This window comes from Myotis nattereri, assembly GCF_964212035.1.
Source record: "Myotis nattereri genome assembly, chromosome: 10".
NCBI lineage: Eukaryota > Metazoa > Chordata > Mammalia > Chiroptera > Vespertilionidae > Myotis > Myotis nattereri.
In genome coordinates, this window is record NC_138085.1 from 39,633,349 (window position 1) to 39,661,203 (window position 27,855).

At 43.4% G+C, this 27,855-nt stretch overlaps 1 protein-coding gene across 3 annotated transcripts in view; it reads right to left on the minus strand.

The window, feature by feature from the left end:
* Positions 1 to 553: 553 nt before the first annotated feature.
* The window catches only part of DGUOK (deoxyguanosine kinase), a 35,154-nt gene continuing 7,852 nt past the window's right edge, over positions 554 to 27,855 (minus strand). Inside the window, exons 2-7 of one of the 3 annotated variants that reach the window (XM_081101084.1) lie at positions 24,280 to 24,392; positions 15,738 to 15,925; positions 11,693 to 11,840; positions 4,448 to 4,563; positions 1,458 to 1,557; positions 554 to 792 (exon numbers count right to left, since the gene is read on the minus strand). In XM_081101084.1, coding sequence (XP_080957210.1) covers positions 766 to 792; positions 1,458 to 1,557; positions 4,448 to 4,563; positions 11,693 to 11,840; positions 15,738 to 15,925; positions 24,280 to 24,392 — 692 coding nt within the window. In that variant the 3' untranslated portion in view covers positions 554 to 765. Of the gene's footprint in view, positions 793 to 1,457; positions 1,558 to 4,447; positions 4,564 to 11,692; positions 11,841 to 15,737; positions 15,926 to 18,202; positions 18,296 to 24,279; positions 24,393 to 27,855 lie in introns of those variants that run through there. The other 2 variants (XM_081101085.1, XM_081101086.1) reach the window with 2 other exon arrangements.

Genomic DNA, 27,855 nt, shown 5'->3' on the forward strand with positions numbered 1-27,855 from the left:
TTGTCCTTGAAGCTGGAAGTGCAACGTAAAACATTTTCTTTCTTTCCAGCAGACGGATCCCTCCATTAGGGTCACCTGGAGTTCACTGGGTAAGGTGTTTGGAGCAGGCCACAGTGACAGGATGACCAAACCCTCAATATCAGATGCTGAGCTTTTGGGCTCCTGATGTGTTCTCTCCCCGCCTCCCTCTTTTTCTTTCGTCATGTTCTTCAACTCCAGGACAAAGATCTGAAGCTCCACCCCATTCTCCACACCGAGTGCTGGATGGGAAGAGAGAAGGGGGCTTCCTGGAGTTCGGGCTCCACTTCCTGGCTCTGGGGCCTCACACCTGAGCCCCCACCCATTCCTGAGCCACTTACTTACCTTCTTCATGCCCATGGCAGGGCCTGGTTAGGGTCCTGGGAGCAATTCCTGCCTGGCATGTCTGGTTGGTGAAGGATTCAAGAAAAAAAGCTAAGACCTTTCCCAGGTGAAAATGGCTAGTTTGGAGGGAAGTTTAGAGCAGGCACCAAGAGACACACGCTGAAATAAATGAACAACGGGATTAGCAAAATAAACAAAACTTAAAATAAACTTTATTTAGAAGACTTTGAGATACAAAAGAAGACCATGGCATAATCTTAGGTAACAGACACCACAGTGGAGTGTCAGAGCCCTAGAGCAAAAGGCCATGGGGGTGGGGATGGAAAGGTGGTTGGCTCCGTGTTTTTCTAGCTTCAGAAAGTCCTAGAAGCCCCGATCACAGCCACAACATCCTAGTATTGGTTACAAAGTATCTACGAAGGTGTTTACCTGTGGGAAAGAGGAAGCCCAAAGTTCAATTTCACATTTTCAGCAGACTATCCAATAGTCCACCCACAGGAGGACGTGGCTAAGCCCATGAGCTTCTGTGAAGAAGGGAAGACAGGCACGGAGAGGAAATGTGACTTGCCCAAGGCCACACGGTATCGAGTGGCGGAGCCGGGAACAGAATTGAGAAGTCCCAGTTCCCTAGTTCTACAACACCCTAGAGGAGGCAGTTAGCTGGGAAGCATGTATTGCAAGTCAATTATTTAACAATTATCAGCCCAAAATACTTTAGAAAATCAGGATTATATTTGTAACTTGTATAAGGCTCTACAGACTTTGGAATGTGCAATGCAATTCGAGGCATAAAGCACAAGACCCATTATATTAAGGTCTGAAGTAGAGAGAAAAGTGCAATAAAGGGACCTGGCTGGTGTGACTCAGTGGTTGAGCATCGACCCATGCACCAAAGGTCGCTGGTTCCATTCCCAGTCAGAGCACATACCCTGGTTGTGGGCTCGATCCCCAGTAGGGGCATGCATGAGGTAGTCAACTGATGATGTTTCTCTCTCATTGATGTTTCTATTTCTCTATCCCTCTCCCTTCCTCTCTCTCTAAAAATCAATAAACATACTAAAAAAAAGGAAAACCATTAGAAAGCAGTTCCCCACCTTTTCCATGAATTCTTCTTCTTTGGTTACATCTTCACAAAAATCATCACTGACATCCAACACCAGCACTGGAATGTTCAGCAGAGTCTCAAAGTGCAGCCTGTGCGAAACGTGAGCATTTAGGGAACAGAAAAGAGGAAGCTGAGCCAAGCTTCACACCCTCTTAATAATTCAGAGAACAGATCCAAAGTCACATGGCTCCTCAATGAAATGGCATGTAAACAGCATTTGAAAAACAATTCACGTGGAGGCATGGAACATACCTCAATGTGGGGTTAGGGGGACAAGAAGAGCTAAACCAAAGAACTTATATACCTACTAGAGGCCCGGTGCATGAATTCGTGCACAAGTGGGAACCCTCGGCCTGGCCGGCGATCAGGGCCATCTTGCCCAGTCCTGATAGGGGCGATTGGGACCGGCCAGCCAGGGGAGGAACCGCGGGAGGTTGTCTGTGGGAGCAAATTGATCACCAGGGGGCAGCTCCTGCATTGAGCATTTTCCCCCTGGTGGTCAGTGCATGTCATAGCGACTGGTCAACCGCTTGAGCAGTGGACTGGTCATAACAGTCACATAGACTTTTATATATATATATATATATAGATAGATAGATAGATAGATAGATAGATAGATAGATAGAGATATGCATAGCCCATGGACACAGGCAATAGGGTGGTGAAGACCTGGGGGGGGGGGGGGCTGGATAGAGGCTGGGAGGAGGAGGTTAAGGCAGGGGGGTTGGAGATATCTGTAATACTATCAACAATAAAAATATATTAAAAAAAAATTCATATGGGGCTGGGTGAAATATGTGAAGGGATTAAGCAAAACAAATGAACAAACAAATAAATAGAAACCTCAGACACAGACAACAGTGTGGTGATTACCAGAGGGAAAGAGGGGTTAGGGAAGGTAGAAGAGGATATAGGCAGGATAAAAGGTAATAGAAGGAGACTTGACTTAGGGTGGTGAACACACAATATGATATACAGATGATGTATTATAGAATTGTATACCTGAAACATACACACACACACACACACACACACACACACACACACACGCACCAGAATGCCATAATGACCGGTTGCTATGATGCCTACTGTGGCCAGCGAACCAGCCCGATTGGGTAGGGGCAGACTGGCCAACCTCCCCATGTCCCCTTCCCCCAGTTGGCCCTGCCCCCACCCCCGATGGGCCCCTACTACCCCTATCGGCCCACGGCCCCTTCCCCCAGACAGCTCTGCCCCCAATCGGCCCCCCCCCCCCCCACACTCTGATCAGGGGCAGGACCGGCCAGCCAACCACCCATGGCCCCTCCCACAGGCCACTGGCCCCTGATCAGCCCTCCCACCCCATTCAGGGGTGGGGCTGACTGCCCCACCACCCACAGCTCCTCCCCACGGCTGGCCCTGCCCCCAATCGGATCCCCACCCCAAGTGGGGGCGGGGCCCACCAGCCAATCGCCCATGGCCCCTCCCCACAGCTGGCTCAGCCCTGATCCTTTCCTCCTCCCAACAGGCCTGGCCCCGATCCACCAATTGGAGCCAGGCCAGCTGGCTGGACCCCACCCATGCACGAATTCATGCACTGGGCCTCAAGTATAATGATATTAACTAATGTCAACCCAATAAATTCAATAAAAAGTAAAATAAATAAATAAACCAATTAATATGTTTTAAATTGTTACAAAGATGCAAAGAAATTCTGTCACCTAAGGAAACATCATTTAGCCCTGGCCAGCTGGTTGAGCACTGTCCCATGCTCCAGAAAGTCTCTGGTACGATTCCCAGTCGGGGCACAAGCCTGAATTGTGGGCTCGATCCCCAGTAGGGGACATACAGGAAGCAGCTGACTGATGTTTCTCTCACACATTGATGTCTCCCTCCCTCTCTCTCTCTCTCTCTCTTTCCTTCCCTCCCTCCCTCCATCCTTCCTTCCCTCCCTCCCTCCTCCCTCTATCCCTTCATCTCCCTTTTTCTCTAAAACGTTGATAAAGCCCTAACTGGTTTGGCCCAGTGGATGGAGCGTTGGCCTGCAGACTCAAGGGTCTCAGGTTTGGTTCCGGTCAGGGGCATGTGCCTTGGTTGCGGGCACATCCCCAGTGGGGAGTGTGCAGGAGGCAGCTGATCGATGTTTCTCTCTCATTGATGTTTCTGGCTCTCTGTCCCTCTCCCTTCCTCTCTGTGGAAAATCAATAAAATATATTTAAAAATAAATAAATAAAATAAAACGTTGATAAAAACATATATATAGATAGATATCTATCTATATCTATATCTATATCCATATAGATATAGATATATAAATAAATAAAATTTAGCCCTTGCCAGGTGCCTCAATTGGTTGGAGCATCATCTCGTATACCAAAAGGTTGCTAGTTCAATTCTTGGTCAGGGCACATACCTACGTTGTGGGTTTGATCTCTGGTCAGAGTGTATAGGGAGACAACTAATCAATGTTTCTCTCTCACATTAATGTTTCTCTCCCTTCCTCACTCTCTAAAATCAATAAACATACCATTGGGTGAGGATAAAAAAGAAAAGAAATATCATTTAGTCATTAAAAAATTCAGTAAAATTAGCTGGAAAGACAAAGGCTGAAATTTCTCTTTATTCTTGAGAGCCCCAAACATTTTAAGTGACAGCATACCACACTTGAAGGGAGGAAAGGCCAAAACTAGAAATGTCAACTTAATTTCTCTAAAATTTTTTAGCCCTTCACCCTGAGCCAACTATATCATCATCACCAATCACCATGTTCAACCCAGTGGAACTTTAAAAAAACAGAAAGCTGGGGCAATAGACTCTAATAAGGTCTCTTGGAATATACAGATCACACCCACTATTAAATTTCTGAGTTGGATAACGCCAGACATTTCCAACCACTTCCAGGACATTCTGAACCTTCCTCTGCGGCTGCATGTTGAACTGTATTTGAAGGGCTGGCCGTGGAGAGGCAGGCCTCTGTCTGCTGCTCTCTACTCCACTTACTTGGTGGTCTTGTGAACAAGCCAGGCCTCGTGTTGACCATGAAGCTGCTCAAGATATTCCAGCTCAATTCCTCTCTCTTCTTCCCTGCCCCTCCGGTGTAGTCTCTTCAAACAAACCTAAAAGATAATAATCCCGGGGCCCCGTTGAGCTCATTTGTTTTCTTGGCTGTTACAATGCAGTCTTCGGGGACTCTCAGACCCACTCAAGCTTTCTATCATGGGCACTACAAGCCAAGACTTTCCTCCTGTGGTCTTGTTTTCTCATTCAATCACAGGTTAAGGGCAAACATTATCCACCTGTGAATCTGGAATCACCTTTCTTTTTCCTCCTCCCAACCACACCCAGGAAGTCACTGCATGTTCTTTAATCTCTCTCCAGTTCATTCTCTCCTTGTCTCTCTCTTCTCTACCCCAGTCATGTCCTTATCAGCTCTCACCTGAACTACAGCAAGAGCCTTCTGGCTCTCTGCCTCCTAGCGACGGTGATGTGTATGGGGAGGGCCCAGGCCTAATGTCAGGAAGTCCAGGATAAAGTTCCTGTCTCCACCATGCACAGCAGTGCAATCTTCGTGGGCTTCCATTTCCTCACCTGCACTCTCCCACAAGCTGCTGTGAGGACTCACCCAGGTAAGCATGCCACATTCCTAGTCACAGCTGTTCTTTCCTCCCAGTCTGTCGCTCAGTCCTCTCTTCCGTAGGACTCCAAAATAATGGCCTTCCTCTCCTTGCCTAAAACACTTCACAGGCTCATTGCATACCTACAGCCACCACCCCTGGGTTGGAGCAGATATGAGTAGCATTATATTTACGAAAGAATAAGTAATCGGAAACATCTCTTTCAAACAGCACTCACTGCAGCAGAATGCAAAATCTGCATAGGTCAGATAAAAAGCAAAAAAAAAAGGGGGGGGAGCGGTTTGGGACTAACTCTCCTTCCCTCCCTCCTTCCAGAGTGTGCTATTTCCATTCTGCTCTCACATGGTAGAAAAGTTTGAAGCACAATGGCTCAGAGAATGTCACCTTTACCTGTCACAAGGCTATTCCTGGAGTCTGGGCACCTCTCCTATGTCTCCACTCTCAACTTCCTTAGCTCCTCTCCTGGACTCACTGCTTCAGCCAGAGCTGAACTCCTGCCTGCAGGCAGGCCAGCTTTCACCCCTCCACGCTTCTACTCCAAATGTCTGCTTTGCCTGACCTGCCTTCCTTCCTCTCTGCCTGGCAAACATTTCACCACTCAGTGTCATCTGCCCTGGAAGGACAGGTGGATTAACCCACTGATTCAGGACTACCCTCTCCCAAACATTTAAAAACCTATCCCCAAATGTAAACTTTATCCCCAAATACAGTGCACAATATTCCCAAAGACGTAGTCTTTGCTGTTTCCCTCTTGTCCTATCATCTCTCTAAGGCAGCGGTTCTCAACCTGTGGGTCGCGACCCCCTTGGGGGTGGAACGACCCTTTCACAGGGGTCACCTAAGACCATCGGAAAACACATATATAATTACATATTGTTTTTGTGATTAATCACTATGCTTTAATTATGTTCAATTTGTAACAATGATATTGGGGGTCACCACAACATGAGGAACTGTATTAAAGGGTCATGACATTAGGAAGGTTGAGAACCACTGCTCTAAGGCAAACATGTCAAGCTTGTGGCCCGTGGGCCACATGAGGCCCACAATGAATATTTTTGCAGCCCAGCCAATATAACGGTATGTAAGAAACAATAACAATTTCATAACTTAATTTTTACAATATCCTGTTATACATAATCTTACGTAATAAAAGGCAAATATGCAAATAGACCGAATGGCGGAACAACTGAACAACTGGCTACTATGACATGCGCTGACCACAGGGGGTGTGTGCAGAGCATGGCAGGCACTGGCCATGCTGGGATGGTGAAGCAGGTGAGTGGGGGCGCCAGACCAAGGCAGGGCGCCAGTCGCTGTCATCAGGGTGAGCCTCTGCTGGTTACTGAAAGCTCTTTGCTCCCACGCGCCACGGTCCTGCCCGGTGCTCACACCTGCTGCCAGCGCCAGCTCTGCTCGCACCCGCAGCCAGTGCTGTAGCTGCTGCTGGTACCTGCTGATGGTGCTTGGCGCCATCAGCCGATACCAGTGGTGGCTGCCAGCCCTGATTGCCCTGAGGGCTTTTCCACCTCCCCCTGCTCCTGAGGGGCGATCGGGGCAGCAGCCACCACTTGCACTTGTTGATGGTGCTGGCCCCAATCGCTCCATGCCATCATTGGGTGCGATTGGGGCCAGAGCCGTCAGCAAGTGGGAGCGGTGGCGGGAGCAGGGCAGCCAGCAGACCAGGGGCTGAGGGCCGCGGCAGGAGAGGCCGAGCGGATGGGCTGAAACCCACCCCTGTGCCTACCGCAGTCTTGCAGCCCACAGTTCTTTTCAAGGTGCACAAATTCGTGCACTGGGCACCCCGTTATTAATAACAAACTACAACATTCACTAATGACTGATTACTATAATCGTGTTGCATTCATTTCCCTTACGCGCCTTATGCGCAGGTGCACCATTTCTCTCCACTAATACTAGCAGCGAATATTTTAGCAGCCGAATGCCACGTCACTAGTCTTGGACTGACTGGTTTGGTGTGTGCAACAGGAAATACTTTGCTTTTGGAGAACAAGGAAAATAGGTTTACTTGTGTTACAATTATTAATTTGTGCAGCTATTCAGTGTCTGGTAAGTTAATGTTCAAGTAAAAATATTAATTTTTATTAAAATTTTCTATTATTTTATGTTAACGATTACTCATTTATTTCAGCCCTTTGTATTCAGCATGCCTCTATTGAAATAAACCTACGTTTCTATGAAAATTGAAGCTTTTGTTTTTTTGCGGCCCACATAAACTTAAACCTTGTTTATTTGGACCGTGTTAGCCTTTGAGTTTGATGTGCTTGCTCTAAGGAGATAAAGTCACATACACAGATCTCATTCACGATCTTATGTCCAACTTTTCAAATTGATTAACAGAGAAAGAACTAACATGTTAATACTCTTAGGACTTATGCCTTCTGGTCTCTCCCTCTTCCTGAATCAATAATTGTCCCAAACTCAGATGAAGTCCTTGTACCAGGAATTCTATAATGTAGTTATATAATAAGGAAAACAATATGCAAAATAGGGACTCAAGTGCCAAACTGTGAGGTTAGGATTGAAGTGCAGCAGTCAGATAAGGGAGAGAGCAGTTGGGCCCCAACAGTCCGACAGGTGTTTCCTGGAAGGAGCAGGAGCTCCCCCTTTATCTCTGGTACCAGCTCACTGAGCACCACTCTGAGAGCCGGCTGCTGTGCGAGGCCCTGGGCAAACACAGTGGCATTTTGGCTGTATCGGGTGACAGAGGGAGGTCTGCACAAGGTGCTCCAACGGCACAGTGACGGGGGGAGGAGGGGGCAGGGGCGGGGCGCGGAGACGGGAGAACCTAGGAGGCAGGCCAGAGTCCATCCTGTTCAGGGCTGAGCCCTGGGCCTGGCAGAGTAGGAGGTCAATAAGTATTTGCTGCAGGTATTCATTTAATGTTTTAATATCTGACGTAGTCTCCCTCCGTCCATTTCCCTTTTCCTCCTACTTTTATCTTTTTCATTTCTACTTTCCTTCACTCTGAACCTGCCTCTTTTGCTTTCCTTTTACCTTTCTGCCCTTTCATCTCCACCCTACAGCCAATAGCTCAAGACATTTCCCCTTATGCTCCTCCCTCCCCAATCACACAGCTTTACACCCGACTTGCAGCTACGCAGTTCTCTACCCCACTGACAACCAACCAATGTTACTGACTTTTTTTATACTTTCAGAAATATTGTACACATATGTATTCTTACCCCCATATTTACATACACATATCTACATATATCTTTTTTAAAAATATATATATTTAAAAAGTGTCCTACTATATATTCTGTTCACTTCGATTGTTTCCATTAACTTGCTTTTACAAACAATGCTGCCTTGAATATGAGACATTTTGCCCACGTGGGCGTACATTCATGGAGTAAGTTCCAAGGAGCATAATTAATAGGTCAAAAGGCATGTGTACTTGCTGGTATACACTGCCAAACTGCCTCCTTAGAGGCGAACCACTCTAAATGCCCGCCAGCAAGGTAAGCTTCAGGATTTCTAAACATAGCAAAGCTCCCTAAGTTTCCTCTCTGAGAGAAAAATGTTATCAGAACTCATGAAAATGCATGTTTTTAAAAAATGTGACTTTATGTTTTTAATTATACACAAGGGAAGAGCAATTTTTATAAAAGCTTTATTTACTCATTCATTGCTGGCAGGCCAACACTGATGCTAAGGTCTCTCCTATTAAAAGGCTAACATTTCCTTTTTGACTATTTATTTGCTTAACAGAGCAAACTCTATCCTGCAGAAGTCTAGGTAAACTATTCTGAGCATTTGGCATAATTCTTGCTTTACTGACATGGTTGCAAAAATTATTAAAAAGAAAACCCCGCACAAACAGTGCTTCAGTCTGGTCCCTCTTCACCTCAGTCCCATGGGGAGGACACACCTGAATGTAAATGGGAAAGGTAGTGTGTATTCAAATGAGCTTGGGCGAGACCCTTCTGCCCATCTGCCCCGTCCCCTCCCCCTCCACCCTCAGGAAAAGCTGCTGCTTACGCTGCTTGGAGGCAGAGGCAGACACTGACGGTGACTGCTAGTGGGCCAGCCCACTGCTTCCCAAACGCAGGTGCCCGTTCCCAGCCTTGCCACGCGGTCTCCCTGTGAACAGTGCCCGGCAGGGCCGGCTCTTTGCGGCACGCTGGCCGGCTGCACTCTCTTCCTGAGTCCTGGGGTTGGGTGGGGACACTGAGGCCCAGCCATTTCTCTTCTAATGTGTGGGGTTACTTTATTTTATTTTATTGTTGGCTTGCTTGCTTTCTGGCATTTAGGGGAGAAGGTGGAAAGGAGCAGAAGGCCCTACTTGGAGCCATCTCCCGTGCTCTGAGCGCATGTTTACAGGGCTCTGCACTGGAACACGGATCCCTGTGCAGCTCTTTACCTGGATGTTTTAGCCTCTGTTCTGCCCTTCTCTTGGATATAGTTACTTCTTAATCTCCTAGGAGAGGTCAGGGTGACTTCAGGGAAAGGCTATCAGAATTCCTGGGTCCCTGATTCCAATGCCATCAAATCAGCACCAGCCAGTCTCTAAACAAACTATTTTTCTTTTTCTACCATTAGGTTGCAATAATCTTTCAACTCCCCTCATTCTTCCCAGCTGAAATATCTCCATTAGTCTCTCCATTAGTCACGCCACCACCATAACAGTGGTCACCACCACCGTCCACATCAATGCCCCTTCCCACAGTCATCCGGGTGCACCAGAAGGGAGCAAGCCTCTCTTGCTTTCCCTGCTGGGTCCCAGTTCAACCTCAGCTCCCGGAAACAAAGCCTCTGCAGCTAGCCAAGCGCCCTGGTTCACTCTAGGGAGTGAGTCCACCCGCTTCCCTGTCATCAATACTGACTTCATGGCACTGAGCTGATTACGTGGAAGTTGTTTCTCTTGGAAAAGGTTAGGTCAGCAAATCCTGCTCATGCTCAGCCCCCCAGCCCACTGCTTCTTGCAGCCGGCCATCTCATGACTCCTACTAGAAACCCGTCACCCCTTCAAACTCCAACCACAATCCTCACTCAGTCCCAAGTCCACAGCCTCTCACTCCTCCTTGGCCCTGGCCATGAGCCCTCGTGGGACCAGGACTTTCCTGCCACTGTGAACCCATTCTCGGCTACTTGAAGCCATCCTCTTTGGCAAGGTCTCTTTCCCCTAATCACCGACACCAATGCCCCAGCCTGCCACCCAAGTGTAATCACTTTCATAACACACCTCTTCTATTAATACTCGCAGGCAATGAGGACTGAGAGAAGTCACATAATTGTGACCCAGCCAGTCAACTTGCAAGGAGTGCATCTAATTTCAGCTTGCTTCTTATCCCTGAAAGTTCTAGCTCTGTGGCCTCACTGAATCTTTAGTGCAGTTTCACTTTAAAGCGTAGACCCTATTATTTCTGTGGAATCTCTTTATTTTCTTCTATGATCTAGTTTCTGCCTCACAATCTCCAGAAACTCCTGACACAAAGGCCCCAGTATCTGGTCCCATCACACTCCTAGCCTCTTTCCTGGCTGCCACTTCACAAGGTGAGTCCTTTCCTTCTTCCCAATCCTCTCCTCTCTGGCTCCGACGAGCCTGTGCGATGGGGCTCTCCCACCTGTTTTCAGACCCTACTCAGCCTGTTCTCAGGCTTCCTCCTGTCCACACGGCTCAGTCCTGTCTCTAAGAAGCAAGGCCTCCAGCCTGAAGAGAGCTTTCCCTCCTAAGACTATGTGGGCTATCTGGAACTGGACTATACATTACAAAAATGTCTCCAAGGCTGAGAGCAACACAACTCAAAAATATCTCCTGCCTCAATAACTCTCTCATCATAGGTGTTTCTTTTGCTCTTTCCCTGCCTCTCTGAAATCAATGCAAATATATTTTTAAAAAGCAAACCTCCTGTCTGATTCAGAATCCCACTCCAGAAAAGCCCTTAGAGATTGCTGGTCTGAGCCACTGGATTTAAGAGACAAGAACCTCCAGGGAAAGGTTTCCAGGGGCTGCCCAAGGTCACTGCCAGTCAGCAGAGGCCAAGATCACTGCCATCTGCAGAGACTCTGGTGCTCCCTCTCTGATGTTACCCTGTTCTGTGCTGGGCTGGCACCATGGTCCAAGCCAGAGAATCATGGAAAGCAACTTCTGTACTCCATCCTGCCTTACCGGCAGTATCCTCAAGGCTCAAGATGGGGCTATAGCTCAGGGCAGTACCAGGATGAGGTGAGGAAACCGTCCTCTTCCTCCCCACTTCCCATTCAGAAAACCACCAAGACCAGCACAGAGGGAGGGAAAAGTGGAGGCAATTGGCTATAGGTTACCTAGTCAGAGGGTCCAACCTGTAAACCCTGGGTGATAAAGATAACCCTCCCCCTGCCCCTTGCTCTATGACTACGTTGTTGTTACATCAAGAGAGACCCTTTCTATGCAATTAATTGCTTCAGCCCTCTGCTGCAGAAAGCCTGCGGGAAATGGGGCGCTGAATGTTAGAATGGGAGGGGGTTTACCTACCGCTCTCCGTGCTCCAGATAATACCCACAGTCTAATTTCTCCAACCAGGAAATACATCAGGGGCTTAGGGGACGTCTCCTCTTAAGTTTCATATGGCCTTTAAGTCAAAGGCTATGGGTTCTGCATTACCTGGGGAGTAGCCTGAAGGTAGATGAAGCCGTGTAATTGGAGCCGACTGGCAAACTCCTGCAGGAGAAAAGAATGCCAGTCCTGGTAGATATGCCACTCCATGTCATTGAGGGAGCCATTTTCAAACAGATTCTTTGCAAAGATATACCTGGTTGGAAATGTAAGCGGGGTTGTGGGAGGGGAGAAGAATGGGAAATGGAATGGGCAAAAGAGAGAAAGAAGCAGAAAAATCAATAACCAACTTGCTCCACGTCTGTTCAAACCAATGAACCCTTTTCAATTTTGAAGAAATCTGAATTTTTAATATATATCCCGCTCCTGCTCAACACTAAGATGGAAAACAGCATTTAGACTTTAGAAGCCCAAATCACAACTCTTCAGACGAATCCACGGGAGGAAAGAGGGCCCTGGAAGAGTGTATTTATCATTGGTCACTAACCACTTTTCCTGCTGGAAACCAGTCAGAACATACAGCAAATGGTGCATGTATACTCAAACGTTTGAGACTTCCTTATTATTACTGTAGCAGCCCTCACACAAAAGCCAACCTAGCATAAAGCACCCACCACAAGTCATTTAAAGACTGAGGGCTTCTGCGTCTCCAGGCTGCTGAGTCAGCCTGCTGTTTAGCTGAGAAATGGAGAAGGGGCTGGATCTCCATAGGTGGCATCACCCATGAAGCAGGAGATGCCTTTCCTACTAACTGCGGGATTACCAAGGAAGCAGACTTTCCTCCAAAGTACACGAGCTCTTTCCTTGCTTCATTTGCTGCTGAGCCTCCTAGATATAGGAAAGCTGAAGCTAAAAATCGACTAGCTTTGCCCCTTGCTTACTTACTAAAGGAGCATCTGGGGAATAGGAAAACAGAGCCAACCAGAAACCATGGCTTCAGAAGGGTCAGTTCTGCTTTCAATCTCAGGCATCTTGACACAAAACACAACTTACATCCTAAACAATGAATTGCCGTTTCTAAGGCAACGCTCAGCAACTGGCCACTTGTGAGAAAATGAAATTTGGAATTCTTGTGTACGAATGGCTCAGGGAAGCATACACTGCATGGTTGTGTGTTGTGATTAAGAGACTGGGCTGCAGACTCTCATTCCTGTGATATTCACTAGCTGTGTCACCGTGGGCACATCATCAAACTCTCTCAGCCTGTTTCTTCCTCTGTTTAAAGAGAGGACTGTAGAGGCCTGGCTGGTGTAGGTCAGTGGCTGAGAGTCACTCCGTGAACCAGGAGGTCACGGTTTGATTCCTGGTCGGGGTACAGGACTAGGTTGTGGGCTTGATCCCCAGTAGGAGGTGTGCAGGGGGCAGCTGATGGATGATTCTCTCTCATCATTGATGTTTCTCTCCCTCTCCCTTCCTCTCTCTGAAACCAAATATGATTTTTAAAATCATATTTTAAAAAGGAGCGAACAGTAGGAACTAACTCACAGAGTTGTGAGGATTGTACATAACTCACAAGTACTTAGAGGAGTGAGTGGCACCTAGTATTCCAGGCGTCTTAACCGTACTGTAACTACTTCTTTGCACTTTACTTCTGTGAAGAAGCCAATTTGAGAGCTCCAGAGTCAACTCTTCCAAGCTGGATTTTAGATAGAGCCGAGCTACAGGTAAAAAGAGGCGACTTCTATAACTCAATTTCTGAAAAATCTTTTCCGCTTCTTCACAGGTTACATGGAAATTAAGATCTATATAGAGAAACTGACTTTCGGTTAATAAGCCCTATAAAGGGGCCCTCCCCATTCCTGAGGAAGAGCACTTCATTTTTCCAAAGCGAGGGGTGGTGGGGGGTGAGGAGAAGGGCCTGGTGCTGAGTGCCAAGGGGGGAGAGAGTACCACAGCTGACTCAGTGCAGGGGCTGCCAAGAATCAACTTAAGAACCTGCTCTAAAAACACATGCTATTGTTTCTCATAACTCGAACAGAAAAGATTTCAAATTCTTCCTCCCCGTCAACCACTCTCCCAAACAACCCGTGCTCCTCCTTTGAAACACACATAACATGCGATCACACGTGCAGTCTCAGAGCTCCCTGCTGGACTAAGGTCACTGTGAAGGCAGGGAGGGGTTGTGTTTTGCTTCCTGTTGCAGCCCCCAGGCCTGGCCTGGCATCTGCACCCAGGCGACACTTGATGTATCTGTGCTGAGTGAATGCACACATGAATGAATGTTTAAGAGTGAAAAGGCTCTAAATTACCATCAGGACTAGAATGTGTAATTAGTTATCCTTTCTGTCTCAAAAATGCTCCTTGTGAAGAAAACATCTTCTAAGATGTGGTAGCTGCCTATAGTGCAATCAGTTCTCATCTCTTCCCAGTAAATGGTAAGATCTTGTAGCTTCTGAACAAAATATTTCTTTCTCTTTTTTAGGATGTTTATTTTTAAAAATCTTTATTGTTGAAAGTATTACACATGTTCCCCCCCCCCCCCCATCGACTACTTATTGCCCGCCCCTTCCCCCCACCCCCAGGCCTCCACCACCCTATTGTCTATGGCCATGGGTTATGCATATGTGCATACAAGTTTTTTGGTTGATCTTTTCCTACCCACCCACCCACCCACTCCTGCCTTCCCTCTGAGATTCCACGGTCTGTTCCATGCTTCTGTGTTTCTGGATCTATTTTAAACAAAGTATTTCTATTTCTGAGGGGTCTCTCACATGCCTACCTCACTAAAGGGCTAGAAATGATGGTGAGTACATTTCCAAGTAACCTAGGTGGTTCTATGCAATTCATCTTCCTAGTCCAGGAGGCATAGCTTGAGAGAGGGGAGAGGAAAACAGGAAGCAGTATACTCAACAGGTGAAGAAAACAACACAAAAATCTAGGGCCCAACCATTTGTAATTCACAAATTTAGCTTTTATGAAGAGTGGGCTCTCCCTTGCAGTACACAGCAAGGGAATGCATAGCCCACAGGGTTTGTTTTACATATCTTGTGTGATTTTAAGTAACATTAAAACAAATCACATCATATTAACAAACATAGCCTATTTTTCCCTCCAGGAGGCTTTACGGGGCTCTAAAAAGTAGAACAAGTTTGTCTAACTTGGAATTAAAGGGTAACCAATAGTGTCTTCAGAAGTGACTGCACAATGACAATGCAGCATTTTCCATTTTGATAACTCAAAGGGGCTTAAGATAGAACACGATGCTTTAAAGTTTAAACCACCATTGCACACCGACACAGGTCATTCAGAGCCTCAGGTCAAAACAAAACAAAGCAAAACAGCAGTATCCAGATCAAGGCACCCTCGCTTGTCTCCAAATGGCTTAAGTCGCAGCCAGGAATTCTGGAGCCTGGATGGACTGCCTCCTCTGGAACAGATGAGCTGAGTCCCCAAGTTCGCTGCTGGCCTTCATTAAAAGTGACTCCTCACCTCACTCCCTCAGGTGGTCAGGGCAATGCCCTTCCCGTGACCTGACATAGGCAGTGTATGTCCACTATAGACTCGGGCCAGCACTATAAGCCCTGTCACATAACAAGGGGTCAAAGAAGGAGAAATCTAAAACAGACGTCAATTTCACAGTTGTGCTATTTCTTCGTAGAAATCCTTCCTTGAAGAATAAAAAAAAGGATGAATATGTCTCTGCCGTCATTTTAGAAACACACATTTTTAATTCTGCTTGCTGTCTTCTTCAAAGTAAAAACCAACCACTGACTCACTTGGTTTCCTAGAACACACACTACTTCCTTTTTTTTGTTTCTCACACTGCTTCTTAATTGTCTGTTCTGTGCCTTTTAACATGTAATGTTTTTATTAGGTATCTACCAGGTAGGCCTCTGTGCCAGAAAAAAATAGGAAAAATAATCAGTGGCAATGTGGGAAATTTAGTGCATGTAGTTTATGAAAAATATAATTTCGTCTCTTGATATATATGACAGCCCTGTGGAACTGTAAGTCTGAACAAATCTATAAAGTGTTGTCTTTAAAAAAGGCAATGATTTTTTAAAGTTTAATGTTCAATGACCACAGTGGTGCAGAGTCGGAGCAAGAAGAGAAAACATGCAGCGCTGAGCGAGGGGCGGTTTCAGGGTCTTACCTGTCACTGTACACAGACCTCTCAAAGATCTGTACCCCTTTCTTGGCCTGTAAGACTTTCTCGGGGAAGGGCTCCAGCTGTATTTTTAGGCGGCTCATAAAAGAAAATGTCTGGAATGTGTAGGACCATCGTGCTGGCTCCCGGTACATCAAATCCAGCAAGTTTCCGGGATTTAGAGTACTGAAGGCCTGGAGGGAAATTACAAAAAAAGAGAGAATTTCCTAGAAGCCATGTTTACTTCATGGTGTTTACCTTCTCCCACCCCCGCAGGTTTGATAATCAATGCGAGAAGCAATTACAAAGGTTTCCTTTAGTCAATGCTACATAATTAAAGAAGAGATTTTCCTACTTTATTAGACAAGAATCTGATAGAGGGAGATGACATGTCACGTTCAACATGCTAGAGAAGAGCAGAGGAAGGACCACATAGAGAATTAGAGCCGTACTTACTGATTGGTGGATTTGTGGAGTCTGTGAGTTAATAGTTAATAAGCATCTAAAACTCTACTTGGAAACAATGTTTTCTATTTTAACACTTTATTACCTCCCTTTGGAGCTCCCTTTGTCACTATTTGTTTATAAAACTTCAGCCCAGAGAGGAAAGCAAGTGATGGCTTGATGTGAAAATATGACCAACCAAACAGAATTCCCTCGCCGCCGCCCCCCCCCCCCCGCCCCCACGGGCTACATGTTTTTAACAAACAAAACCCTCCTTCCTCCTCCATTCTACAGACTTTATGAAGGACCCACTTACTCAGTATGTGCAGGTGGCATGTGTGGGACACTCAGGAGCCCTGGATTCTTTCCTGAGCTCTGGCATGACTCAGGGCAAAAGTGAGTTTTGCACAAAGCACTCTGGACCCAAATTCACTCATCACCATTAAATGAAGGCCTATGTGAATGAGGCATTACATGAGCTAGGTGCTACAAGGGATATAGAAAACATAACTAAGATTTATTTCCATGTTCACTATGCTATGTTATCTCATTTAATCTTCAGAACAGCTTCATGAGGTAGGTATGCTATTATGCCCATTTTCCTGAGGAGAAAATCCACTTGTCCAAGGTCTCATGGTGAGTAAGTACTGAATGAGGTATCAAACCTGGCTTCCTCTAACTTCTATATAGGAGCAAGCAAGACATGATTCCCAAGCTCAAGGAGCTCAGAATGCAAAAGGAAAGAGGATGACAAGGACACAAAGAGCTAGAATATAAGGCAGAACATGTGATGAAGGGCTGCTCACTTATGGTGGAAGGAATCTGAGCAAGTTTCTGGGGGGGAAAAGTGGCATTAAGTTATGTGGAATGATATGTGAATTTTCATAGATGGAAATGGGGATTAAGAAAAGCATTTCAGGTAGAGACAACGATACAAGAGGGGAGAAAAGGCTGGATAACCACAGTGGTCTAGTTTGGCTTATTATCATCCCTACATTCCAGAAAGGGTCCCAGACCTTCAGAAGGCTTCAGCAGGAGCAATACATGTAGAGCAGAGTGAGTCACAAAATGATCTCCCCTCTTTCCAGTCCCCCCAAACCACAACACACACCAGCCTGACAAGCAGTCCCTGGCTAAGAGCTGGAGGTAGAAGCAGGGGAACAAATCTGAATCAACTGGTGTCTCTGATGTCACTAGCCTGTGGTGTGGCACAGATCTGGGCCGGCAGGGAAGCCCCCTGAATGAGGGGGGCGCTGTGCTGACAGATGTATTGGGTTGACGGGGAGGGGGCTATTCCACCCGCGGGCTTTGGGCCACCAAAGGGAGACCGTTCCAGAACAAAAATCTGCACAGAGGCCTATATAATTTCTGAAAGAAACATTTCAGCTACAGGACAAATGCAAACATCATTTCTAACATAAACAAATAGAGGAATAATCATTGGATATAAAAATATTCAGCAATTCAAAAGGAGAGGATCAATCAGTGTGCTCAAGACAAGCAGCCTCTTAGGAGACAGCTGTTGCCAAGAACAGGAAAAAACAGAAGAATCTCATTGAGATTCAAGAGATGGCCACATTGATAAAAACAGGCTGTCATAAAAAAGGGGGCAATGTGAAAAGAACATTCTTAGACTTAGAGGAGAAAAATACAATTTCCAAAACAAAACACCCAGTGAAGACTGCAGTAAACCTGATGACTGAATGTCATATAGAGTATCAGCTCAAGAAATTCTCCCTAAAATAAGCATGAAGGTCAGAAGGACATCTAGTGTATATTGCAAATCGTGGGAGGGTAGGTTTTTCTTGTTCTTTCTTTACTCTGAAAAGATGCATCAACACGTAATGCCACCTGTGCTTCATCTCAAGCAATTAATTAAATTGCGAATCATACAACTTTTCAAACAGGGGCTAAAATGATCTGCAAATCCACAGTACCTGTAGATCAGACAAAGCTACCCAAGCAAGGAAACAAGAGCCCAATACAGAGAGATGAAATGCAACCCTCAATAACAACAAGAGAGTCACCTGCAGAGAAGACCACTCCTCATGAGGCGTGTGTCTCCACATCAAACGTCACCATCACTGAGAATCACTGTCTAATAGAAACCCTTTGTATCTCTAGGTATGTAAGAACAGAAATAAAGTTTAAAATCATGGTACAACTCTGAGTTATAGTCAGAAGTAACTGATCAGATGAAAAAACCTGATCAGTTACCCTAAAAAATTTCTTTAAAAAAACTAAAGAATTGTTTAAATTCTTAAAAAAATTTTAAAGAAATTTTTTGACACAAGATTTTTCCACCAGAGAAATCCACTGAGTACCAGAAAAGATTTTACATATACGGGGTGTCCAAAGAAATTGTATATACACTTTGAATAATTAATTCCAATGGGTTAAATCTGAAAAGAGAGAAACATCAATTGAGCTATCAGCTATTAAGTGTGTACACATTTTTTTGGGACACCTTATAAATATACTAGAGTCCCGGTGCACGGATTCAATGGCATCTTAGAATTTACAAAATATGTCACATCAAACTCCATACCTTACAGATAATACACATTCTTCTTACAAGTTCATGGCACATTTATGAAAATTGCTCACACATAAAAACTGATCATACATAAACCATAAAGAAAATCTCAGTTAGAATAGCAAAAGAATGCTCACACAAAATCTACTCAGAAAATGTAAAATGTTTTAAAAATAATTCTTGGACAAAAAAATAAGTCAAAACTACAATTATAAACTCTAGAAATTTCAGTTTAAATCTTGTATGTCAAAATCTAGAAGATAGGGCCAAAGTTTATCCCATGAAAATATTTCCAGTTGCAACTGCTTTTATCATTAAAGCAGAAAAAAAAGGAAAAATACACAAACTAATCATTCAAACCAAAGAACTTTAAAAATGCAGGAAATTCTGAGAAAGAAACAAATAAATTTAAAGGTAAAAACAATACTACAAGCCCCTATAGAATTAAAAAATTGAACCCATTAATTAGGTCTTTATAAAGCAAGGCAAATAGTCAAAATCTATCAAATCTATCCCTCCCAAAAATATTCAAATAAACATTAGGCAAAAGTAATTCTAGATTCAGAAGTTTAAAGTATAAAAGAATACATGTGCTAATTTTACTGTATTAAATTTGAAAATCTTAATACAAGACAATAGCATGGTGGTTACCAGTATGTTGATTCTTCTAATCCAGGGGTGCGCAACCCCAGGCACGTGTGCCAAACATGGCACGCCAGTAACTTTTGCTGGCACGCAAAACCCTCTCTTATAATCTTCCATTTACAATTTTTTTCTTAATATCGACTTTTTGATTTTTCAGATAAATTCAGTGTAGGTGCATATTAGATAAATAATTTTACATAACAAGTTATCTTAAAGACCACAGACGGGATTGATGAGAGAGGGGAAGAGCAATTTCTATGCCTCTGCCTTAACTCTCCCTGCCTTCCTAGATCGGACCAGTGTTTTGGTTTCATCCACAAAAGCTTGTGAATCTTTGTTCTCAGTGATGAATTTTGTTAAGTCTCGTAATAGGAGTAGCCTGACAGATGAAAGTAGTAGCTCATGCATATCTCTGAAGGCCACGATATATAAACCTGATGTAAAATCTCTGTCATCAGTGATGCAGCAGCAAAAGTCCCACTGATAATATCAAATGGAGTCATAAAGTTTTCTGTTGGACTATCAGTGTATATGTATACATTTAAAAATAAATGTATTTTTCATCATCATATACTGTGTTTTTGTCGCTCGAATGAATTTTATTATTTCTTCAAGGTTCTTCACATACGTACACCTTAAGAGATATCAAGTAGGCGTAACATGTTCTCAAAAAATTAGGGTTGGCAAGCAGAAGAATTCTGAGTCAGAGATTTTGCTGGTTTTGGCACGCACTCACAAAAAGGTTGCCCACCCCTGTTCTAATAAATGAACATGGAATATCTTTCTATTTCATTGTGTCTTTTTCAATCTCTTTTAGTATTGCTTAGTAGTTTTCAGTATACTATAGGTCCTTCACATATTTTTGTTAATTTTATTCCTGGGCATTTTATTCTTTTTGTTGCACTTGCAAAAGGAATTGTTGTTTTCATTTCTTTTCTGAAATTTCATTGTTAGTATATAGGAATGCAGCAGAAATAAAACCACATGTATATGGGCAAATAATTTTTGACAAAGAAGCCATTACAAAAATGTGAAGATCTTGATAAGGAAAAAAAACCCAAGAAGTTTGAATAGGGAATTCCTACAGAATACTAATAAATGGCAAATAAACAAAAAGATGTTTAGTTTATTGGTGCAAATTGTTATAAAGGAGAAAAGAAAGACTCGTTAATAAATGGTACTGGAAAAATGGGAAAGCCACATGCAAAAGAATGAATATAGACTAGTTTGTCGCCATGTACAAAAATTAATTCAAAATTCATAAAAGATCTACATACAAGATCTGAAACAATAAACTACATGGAAGAAAACACAGGTACTAAACTTATGGACCTTGGTCTTAGAGGAGATTTTTTTGAATTTGACCCCAAATGCAAGGGAAGTAAAGGCAAAAATAAATGAATGGGACTGTATCAAACTATTTCAAAACATTTATTTGCAAAGATATATGCACCTCATTGAAGCATTATTCATGGTGGCCAAGACATGGAAACAACCGAGTGTCCTTCAATAGATGATTGGATAAAGATATGGTGCATGTATACAATGGAATATTACTCAGCCATAAGATGAAATACTGCCATTTTCAAAAACATGGATGGACCTTGAGAATATTATGCTAAGTGAAATAAATCAGTCAGAAAAAGCTAAGAGGCATATGATTTTATGCATATGTGGAATATAAAACTCACAGACACAGACAATAGTATGGTGGTTACCAGAGGGAAGCGGGTGGGGGAGTAGTGGGAAGGGAGACAAATATGTGGTGATGAAGATTATCGTACTTTGGGTGGTGGGCACACAATGCAATATATAGATCATGTATCACAGAAATGTACACTTGAAACCTGTATGATCTTATTAACCAATGTAACCCCAATAAATTTAATTAATTAAAATAATAAATAAAAAAGCAATAGGTTAAAAAAGATGATGGGAAAACAGATCACAGTCACAATAACAACAAAATGTATAACCACGTAGGCATAAACTAAACAAGGATACTATTGGGACAAGTAAATTCCATTTGGAGAAAATCAGATTCCTATAACTTCTGTTTTTGTTTTTTGAAGATCTAATTGGCTTTATTAGCAATCATGAATCAGGCAGCATCCCATGTAGCAAGTAGAAGGGCACTCCCTAGATTCTTATAACTTTAAAAATAAACATAAAGAGGAAAACCAAAAAAGCAAGAGTAAGAAATATAGGTGCATTTGCTATAATATTGGTCTGTGAGAGTTCTTTCTAAACTTTAACATCAAAGGCAGCAACTATGAAGAAAAAGACAGATTTGAGTACATAAAAACTTATAAGTATTATACTGCAAAACACATCATATATAAAGATTTAAAAAATGTCAAACTAGGGAAAGTAGCAGTATATAACAATTAAGATACTTAACATATGATAAGTTCTTAGGAAAGCCATTACAAAACTGTAAAGATCTTGATAAGGAAAAAAAAACAACCCAAAGAGGCTTGAACAGGGAATTCACTAAAGAATAGCTGATAAACATAAAAAGATATTTAGCTCATTTGTAATCAAAGAAATGTAAAATAAAACAACACACCGTTTTATTGCCACGCTCATCAGCGAAGATGAAAAAGAATAATATCCAGTGTTGCAGAAAGCATGAGGAAATTGATACAACTTTTCTGAAGAAAAATTTTGGAAATTGTAACAAAAGTGTCAACAAGATGCATAATTTTTGTATATCAAAATGAAATTGGTACTTTTCTAACTGGAAATTATAACAAAAGTATCAACAAAACACATAATTTTTGTATATCAAAATTCCAGTTCTAGATTATCCGAAGAAAATAGAAGGAGGCACAAAATTTAGCTATTAAAAAGAATAAAGATGTAGCTACAAGGCTATTCATCTCTGTAACACTTATAATAGGGAGAAATAAGAAAACTAAATATTTAAAAAAGACCAGATAAGTAAATAATAGAATATACTATGCAGTATATGCCACCATTAAAATGACATTACCATGAAAGGAAGACCTTGTATATAGTGATGTGCAGGTGACAATCACAATTTTTGTTTAAAAAGAATAAATGCATATGTTTTATATATTTATGTAAGTATATGTAAATATATGCATTTTCTCTGTAGAAAAAAATCTAAAAGGACAAAATGTTCATTTTACCTCTGGATAATGGCATTATATGGGAGTATTAGTTATTTATTGCTGCATAACAAATTATGCCAAAATTTAGTGGTTTAAACAAAAACATTCATTATCTCAGTTTCTGTGGGCAAGGAATTTGGGACCCCGCTCAGCTGGGTAGTTCTGCCTCAGGGTTTCTCATGAGGTTTAGAATGGATGCTGGCCGAGGCTATAGTCATCTAAGACCTGACTAGGGCTGAAGGATCTTCTTCCAAGAAGGTTCACTCAATAAAGCTGTTGTCAGGATTCAATTCCTTGCTTTGTGGGCCTCTTCACAAGAGGGTATGTGTCATGACATGGTAGCTGGCTGGATGCATCCCCAGAGCCAAAAGTGATTAAGAGAGAACAAGACTAAAGAGACAATGTCTCTTATGGCCTACTGCAGAAATCATACTCTGTTATTCATGCTACATTCTAGTCATTAGAAACAAGTTATTAAGTCTAGTCCACACTAAAGGAGGGAGGTAAGATTCATGTCTTGAAGGGAAGGGTATCAAACAATGTGTGGACATAGTTTTAAATCCCACAATAGGTGACCTGTGGCATACTCAGAAAAAGACACATAATTTATTTTCTAAGTGGAAGTTAATTTCACAAACACAAATACACAACACAAAAAGACAATTTAAAAAACAAATATTCTCATTAAGCACGATGTGCCTGCCAAAAAAAGGTAACACAATCCTTGAGTTGGAATAATGGCACCCAGAACAAGTTCTATGATATTGTAGACCATTTAGGTTATATCCAGAATGTCCTGTTCAGCTCTGAGTACCACTCTTAGTAAATTCTCGGTGGAAAACTAACAAACTAGCTCATCACCTAGACAAAGTTACTTCAGAATGAGGAACAGTCTGGAAGAAAATGGTGTTTGGCTTGAAAGAGACAAGAATTGAAGGGGAGAAAGAGCAGGCAAATCATTGCCTTCAACTATATGAAGGGTTGCCACGTAGAAAAGTTAAAAGGACTTAAGAGGCAGAACTTGAACCAATGACTCAGAGTCACAGGTATGCAAAGTGGTTCATACAAGAACTTTCTAACAGTTGTTAAAAATCAGAATGAGCCACTCAGTGGATGTTCCCATTGGCTGCAGGGGTCTGTGGCAACTGAGCATGGTGCTGCCACGCCCTCGCTACCTCTAAGGTTTGTGTCCAAACGTCTATTTCCTTACTCACACTGAGTGAGGTGTGAAACCAACGTTACAGCTTTTCCAAAAGCAGTAGACCTAATACAAAGGCCTAAGCCACGAGGCATCAATGAAATGTACAGTGCTTGGCCTAACATAATGGAGCGCCTGGTACACAGTATGTGATGTATACATGTTAGTTATATCTGCATTCATTCAAAATGTGACAAGGTGCTCTCTAAGGTCCTTTCCAATTCTTAAGACTTCATAATTAAGTTAAAATCACTACAATTAACTATTAATCCTGATGGTCAGCTTCAGTAATATATTTAAGGGTAGGAATGACAAAATTAATCTTCAAAGCCAGAACAGCTGGACATGCTTTGGAACCCACACAGAACAGAAGCAGTCACTTATGCAGACATGTAAAAACCACAAAAATCAAAGCTTAACATATTCAAACAAGTCATATCCTCCCTGGTATACATGGTCTGCTTTCTGGAAGGAAGATATTTTAAATAGGAGACTCAAACTGGGCTACTTCACCTACGCAGAGCAAATTAGATTATTACGATTAGTTACTCACCCATGCCTGCCACCTATGCACAACTGAAAACTTACTTTTTGCGGGCCAGCTGCCTGGACATTCTGCCATGATGCTACAGGTTCTGTAGCTACGTGCCACTCTGGGTACCTTTTCGTGAGTAACTTCACAAAGCTGGACTTTCCCACAGCTGCAATGCAAACAGCATGTATTGGGACACTTCCCACACCAGGGCTGAAGGAAAAGGCGGCTATTAAATTCTGCCCAATTTAAGGGAACAATTGCCAGTTTTTCTAATTTCAAAATTCAACAGCAGTCTTACCACTGTCAGACTGACAATGGGCCAAGGCCACCCTAACCACAGTCACCACAATGTTTTGGTTTTGTTAATCCCCACCTGAGGATATTTTTCCATTGATTTTTTGGGAGAGTGGAAGAGAAAGGGAAAGACAGAGAGAAACACATCAATTGGTTACCTCCTGCACGGGCCCTGGGCCCAGGCCAGGGAGGAGCCTGCAACCAAGGTATGTGGTACGTGCCCTTGACCAGAATCAAACCTGGGAACCTTTGGTCCACAGGCCAAGGCTCTATCCACTGAGCCAAACCAGCTAGGGCCAGAGTCACCATAATGAATGCAGGCAACAGGGAGGAAAAATACCCCTAACATTTGATTTGAAGTTTTACTGCCCCAACCTCCCAGAAGCAAAGAGTATTTAATAAGAGTTAAAAATGTAATAGACTGCCTTGACTGGTTTGGCTCAGTGGATAGAGCGTCAGCTTGTGGACCGAAGGGTCCCAGGTTCGATTCCAGTCAGGGGCATGTACCTTGGTTGCGGGCACATCCCCAGTGGGAGGTGTGCAGGAGGCAGCTGATCGATGTTCCTCTCTCATCGATGTTTCTAACTCTCTATCCCTCTCCCTTCCTCTCTGTAAAAAATCAATAAAATATATTTTTTAAAAAAATGTAATAGACTGTCAAAAGCTGATGAAATCAGCTGTTGTAAAGCTTCAATCACAGTCCTATTTATTCTGTGAATGTGTAAAAATTGCAAGTTTTCCAGAATAATTTATGACCCTTATTCATTCAACAAATGTGACGAATGCTCAGGACTGTCTGACACTGGGGTATAATGATAAGCACAGGATGGACTTTGCCCTCACAGAGCTTGTATGGAGAGAGATACTAAACAAACACTCAAGGAACTACTAACAAAGTGTGTTAAGTGCTAGATAAGAAAAATGCAGGAGGCGCTAATATAGTCAGGAGGTGAGGGAAGGCTCTGAAAGCACCTGAGGTAAAACCTGAAGGACAAGGAGTTAGCCAGAACAAGGGGAGGGGACCGGCAACCTAAGCAGAGAGAGCAGCATGGGAAAAGAGAAAGAACTAGGCGTGCAGCAAGACAGAGAGAAGTCTATGTGTGACCTTGAAGAAGCCAGAGCAGCTAGACTGGGATGAAGTGAGGGAGAAGTGTGACTCAAAATGTGTGTGTGGAGAGGTGAAAGGCAGGCTGGGGCGAGGTCAGGTAGGGCCTGGGGCCATCATAAGAAATTTGAATCTATTCTAAAGACAATGGGAAGTCAATGATGATGGGTTTTAAGCAGGGAAATGTCAAATTTCCAACTAATTTTTAAAAGGTCCCTCTGCCAGCTGTGTAAGAATGGACTGATATGAAAGTAGGCAGACCAGTTAGAAGGCAACAGTAGCTGGAACCAAGGTGCTTTGAGAAATACTTCGGAGGTTAAATCAACCTAGTGCTACAACATTCAAATCTTTTCCCATTCACACCAAGGTCTGGCCTGCACCTTCCTGAGCTCCAGACTTCACTGTCTAAGAGCCCTCCAGACATCTTTATTGGATGGCCCACAAACACCTCACAGTCAACATATTACCTAAATGACCTCATCATCTTCACCACCAAACTGACTTCTTTCCTATTCCACACCTCAAGTATGGCAGCACCATCCACTCACTGCAAGAACTTCCTCCTCTGCCCAACCTCAAGGGGCCACCTTTTAATTTCCCCCGTCTGTCCTTTTCTCTCTATTCCCATCTCCTGCTCAAGACCAGGCTCTCAACATTTCTTGCCTCTCTCACTCCGGCCTTGCCCTCTTCAGTCCATCATTCATACCGGAGCCACAGTGAACACAAATAACATTGCTTTAAACTCTCTGACAGCTCCATAGTGCCTTCATGACAAAACCCAACCCACAGCATGGCCTGGGAGACACATCATGAAATAGCCCCTGCAGACACCTCTCTGGCTTCAGCTTCCCATTAGCCATCCTGAGCTCCCTCTGGACCAAACTCCGTACAACTCCTATCATGCCATGTTCTCTGCAGATGTGACCATACATACGCTTCCCCATTTCCTGGTACACTTCCTCCCCGCAGCTGCCTAACTCCAACTCAATCTGCAAGAATCTGCTTAGATTTAACTCCTGTGTGAAGCCTTTCTGGCCCTGACACCCCTAAACTGAATTAGCTAATCCTCCTTTGTGCTTGCCCTGGCATGCTGGGTAAGACTCCATTACTGACACTGTAACTGCATTTCTCCAGGTAGAAGATGGGGCTCCTCCAGGGCAGGAACCAAAGCCTAGCCTAATGAGCTGATTGAATGAATAAAACACTTTAAACATTATTAATTTTAGCTCCCTCTAAAACCCACATTTGTTAAAAATAAAAAAACCTTAAGAGTGCTTTTGGAACTTAATCTCCTCTACTGAAGTTGGTCTTTCTCAAGTGACTCCTACCCTTAGGAAAAACCCAAATGGAACCCAGAGAAAAGAGGAAGATGCCCTTCCAGCCAATTTTATCAGCCACTCACGGCTACTGACAGGAGAAAAGAGATGTCTCAGCAGGAGCCCACACATCCAATGTGACATTTATTACACCCCACTCCACTCCTCTCTGAACACACAGGGCAGGAACAAACACTATGAATCTATGCATTTTGTACAGTCATGCTCCTCTCTCAGCCCCGTCACCACTTTTGCACATTTACTCAGCCTCTGCTCTTCCCACACATCAGTGAATAACCTGTCTAAATCCTCTCCCTCACCAAGTCTAAGGTCCCACCTCTTCCATAAGCTCAGGACTTCTCTAACTCCCACCAAATTCATACCACACTGGGGCAGTTGAGTCAAACAAGAAATACATAGACTCCGAAACTACATACTAAACTACTAAACACAACTTTCTGTGCTTGCCATGGAGCACCTAAGAGTGGCAGGAATTACAAATTGGTTGAGTTTAATATTATCAGATACTTGCCTGCCCCGAGTAGCTCCTATTTTAAAATATCTGGCAAAGATGATCAACATTTTGATTGCAAGTTGTTGATTAAATCTGAAACATGGTCTCTGCTATTCAGCTGAAAAGCTATTTTAATTAATATGAAAGATGAAAGTACTTGTTAGCTGGGTGACACTGAGTGATTGTTAGAATTACTTAAATTTTTTTAAAGTTAAAAACAATTACGTAAGAAACTGCTGCATATGGAAAGAAAGAGCCCTATGGGTCAGGGAGTGCCAACTTTACCTCCCAGATCAGACACTATAAGTTCATTTAAAAGCAGTCAGACACAAAGAAAATAAATAAATAAATAAATAAAAGCAGTCAGGACTCTCAGAAACCGACTCATGCCGTTTAAACA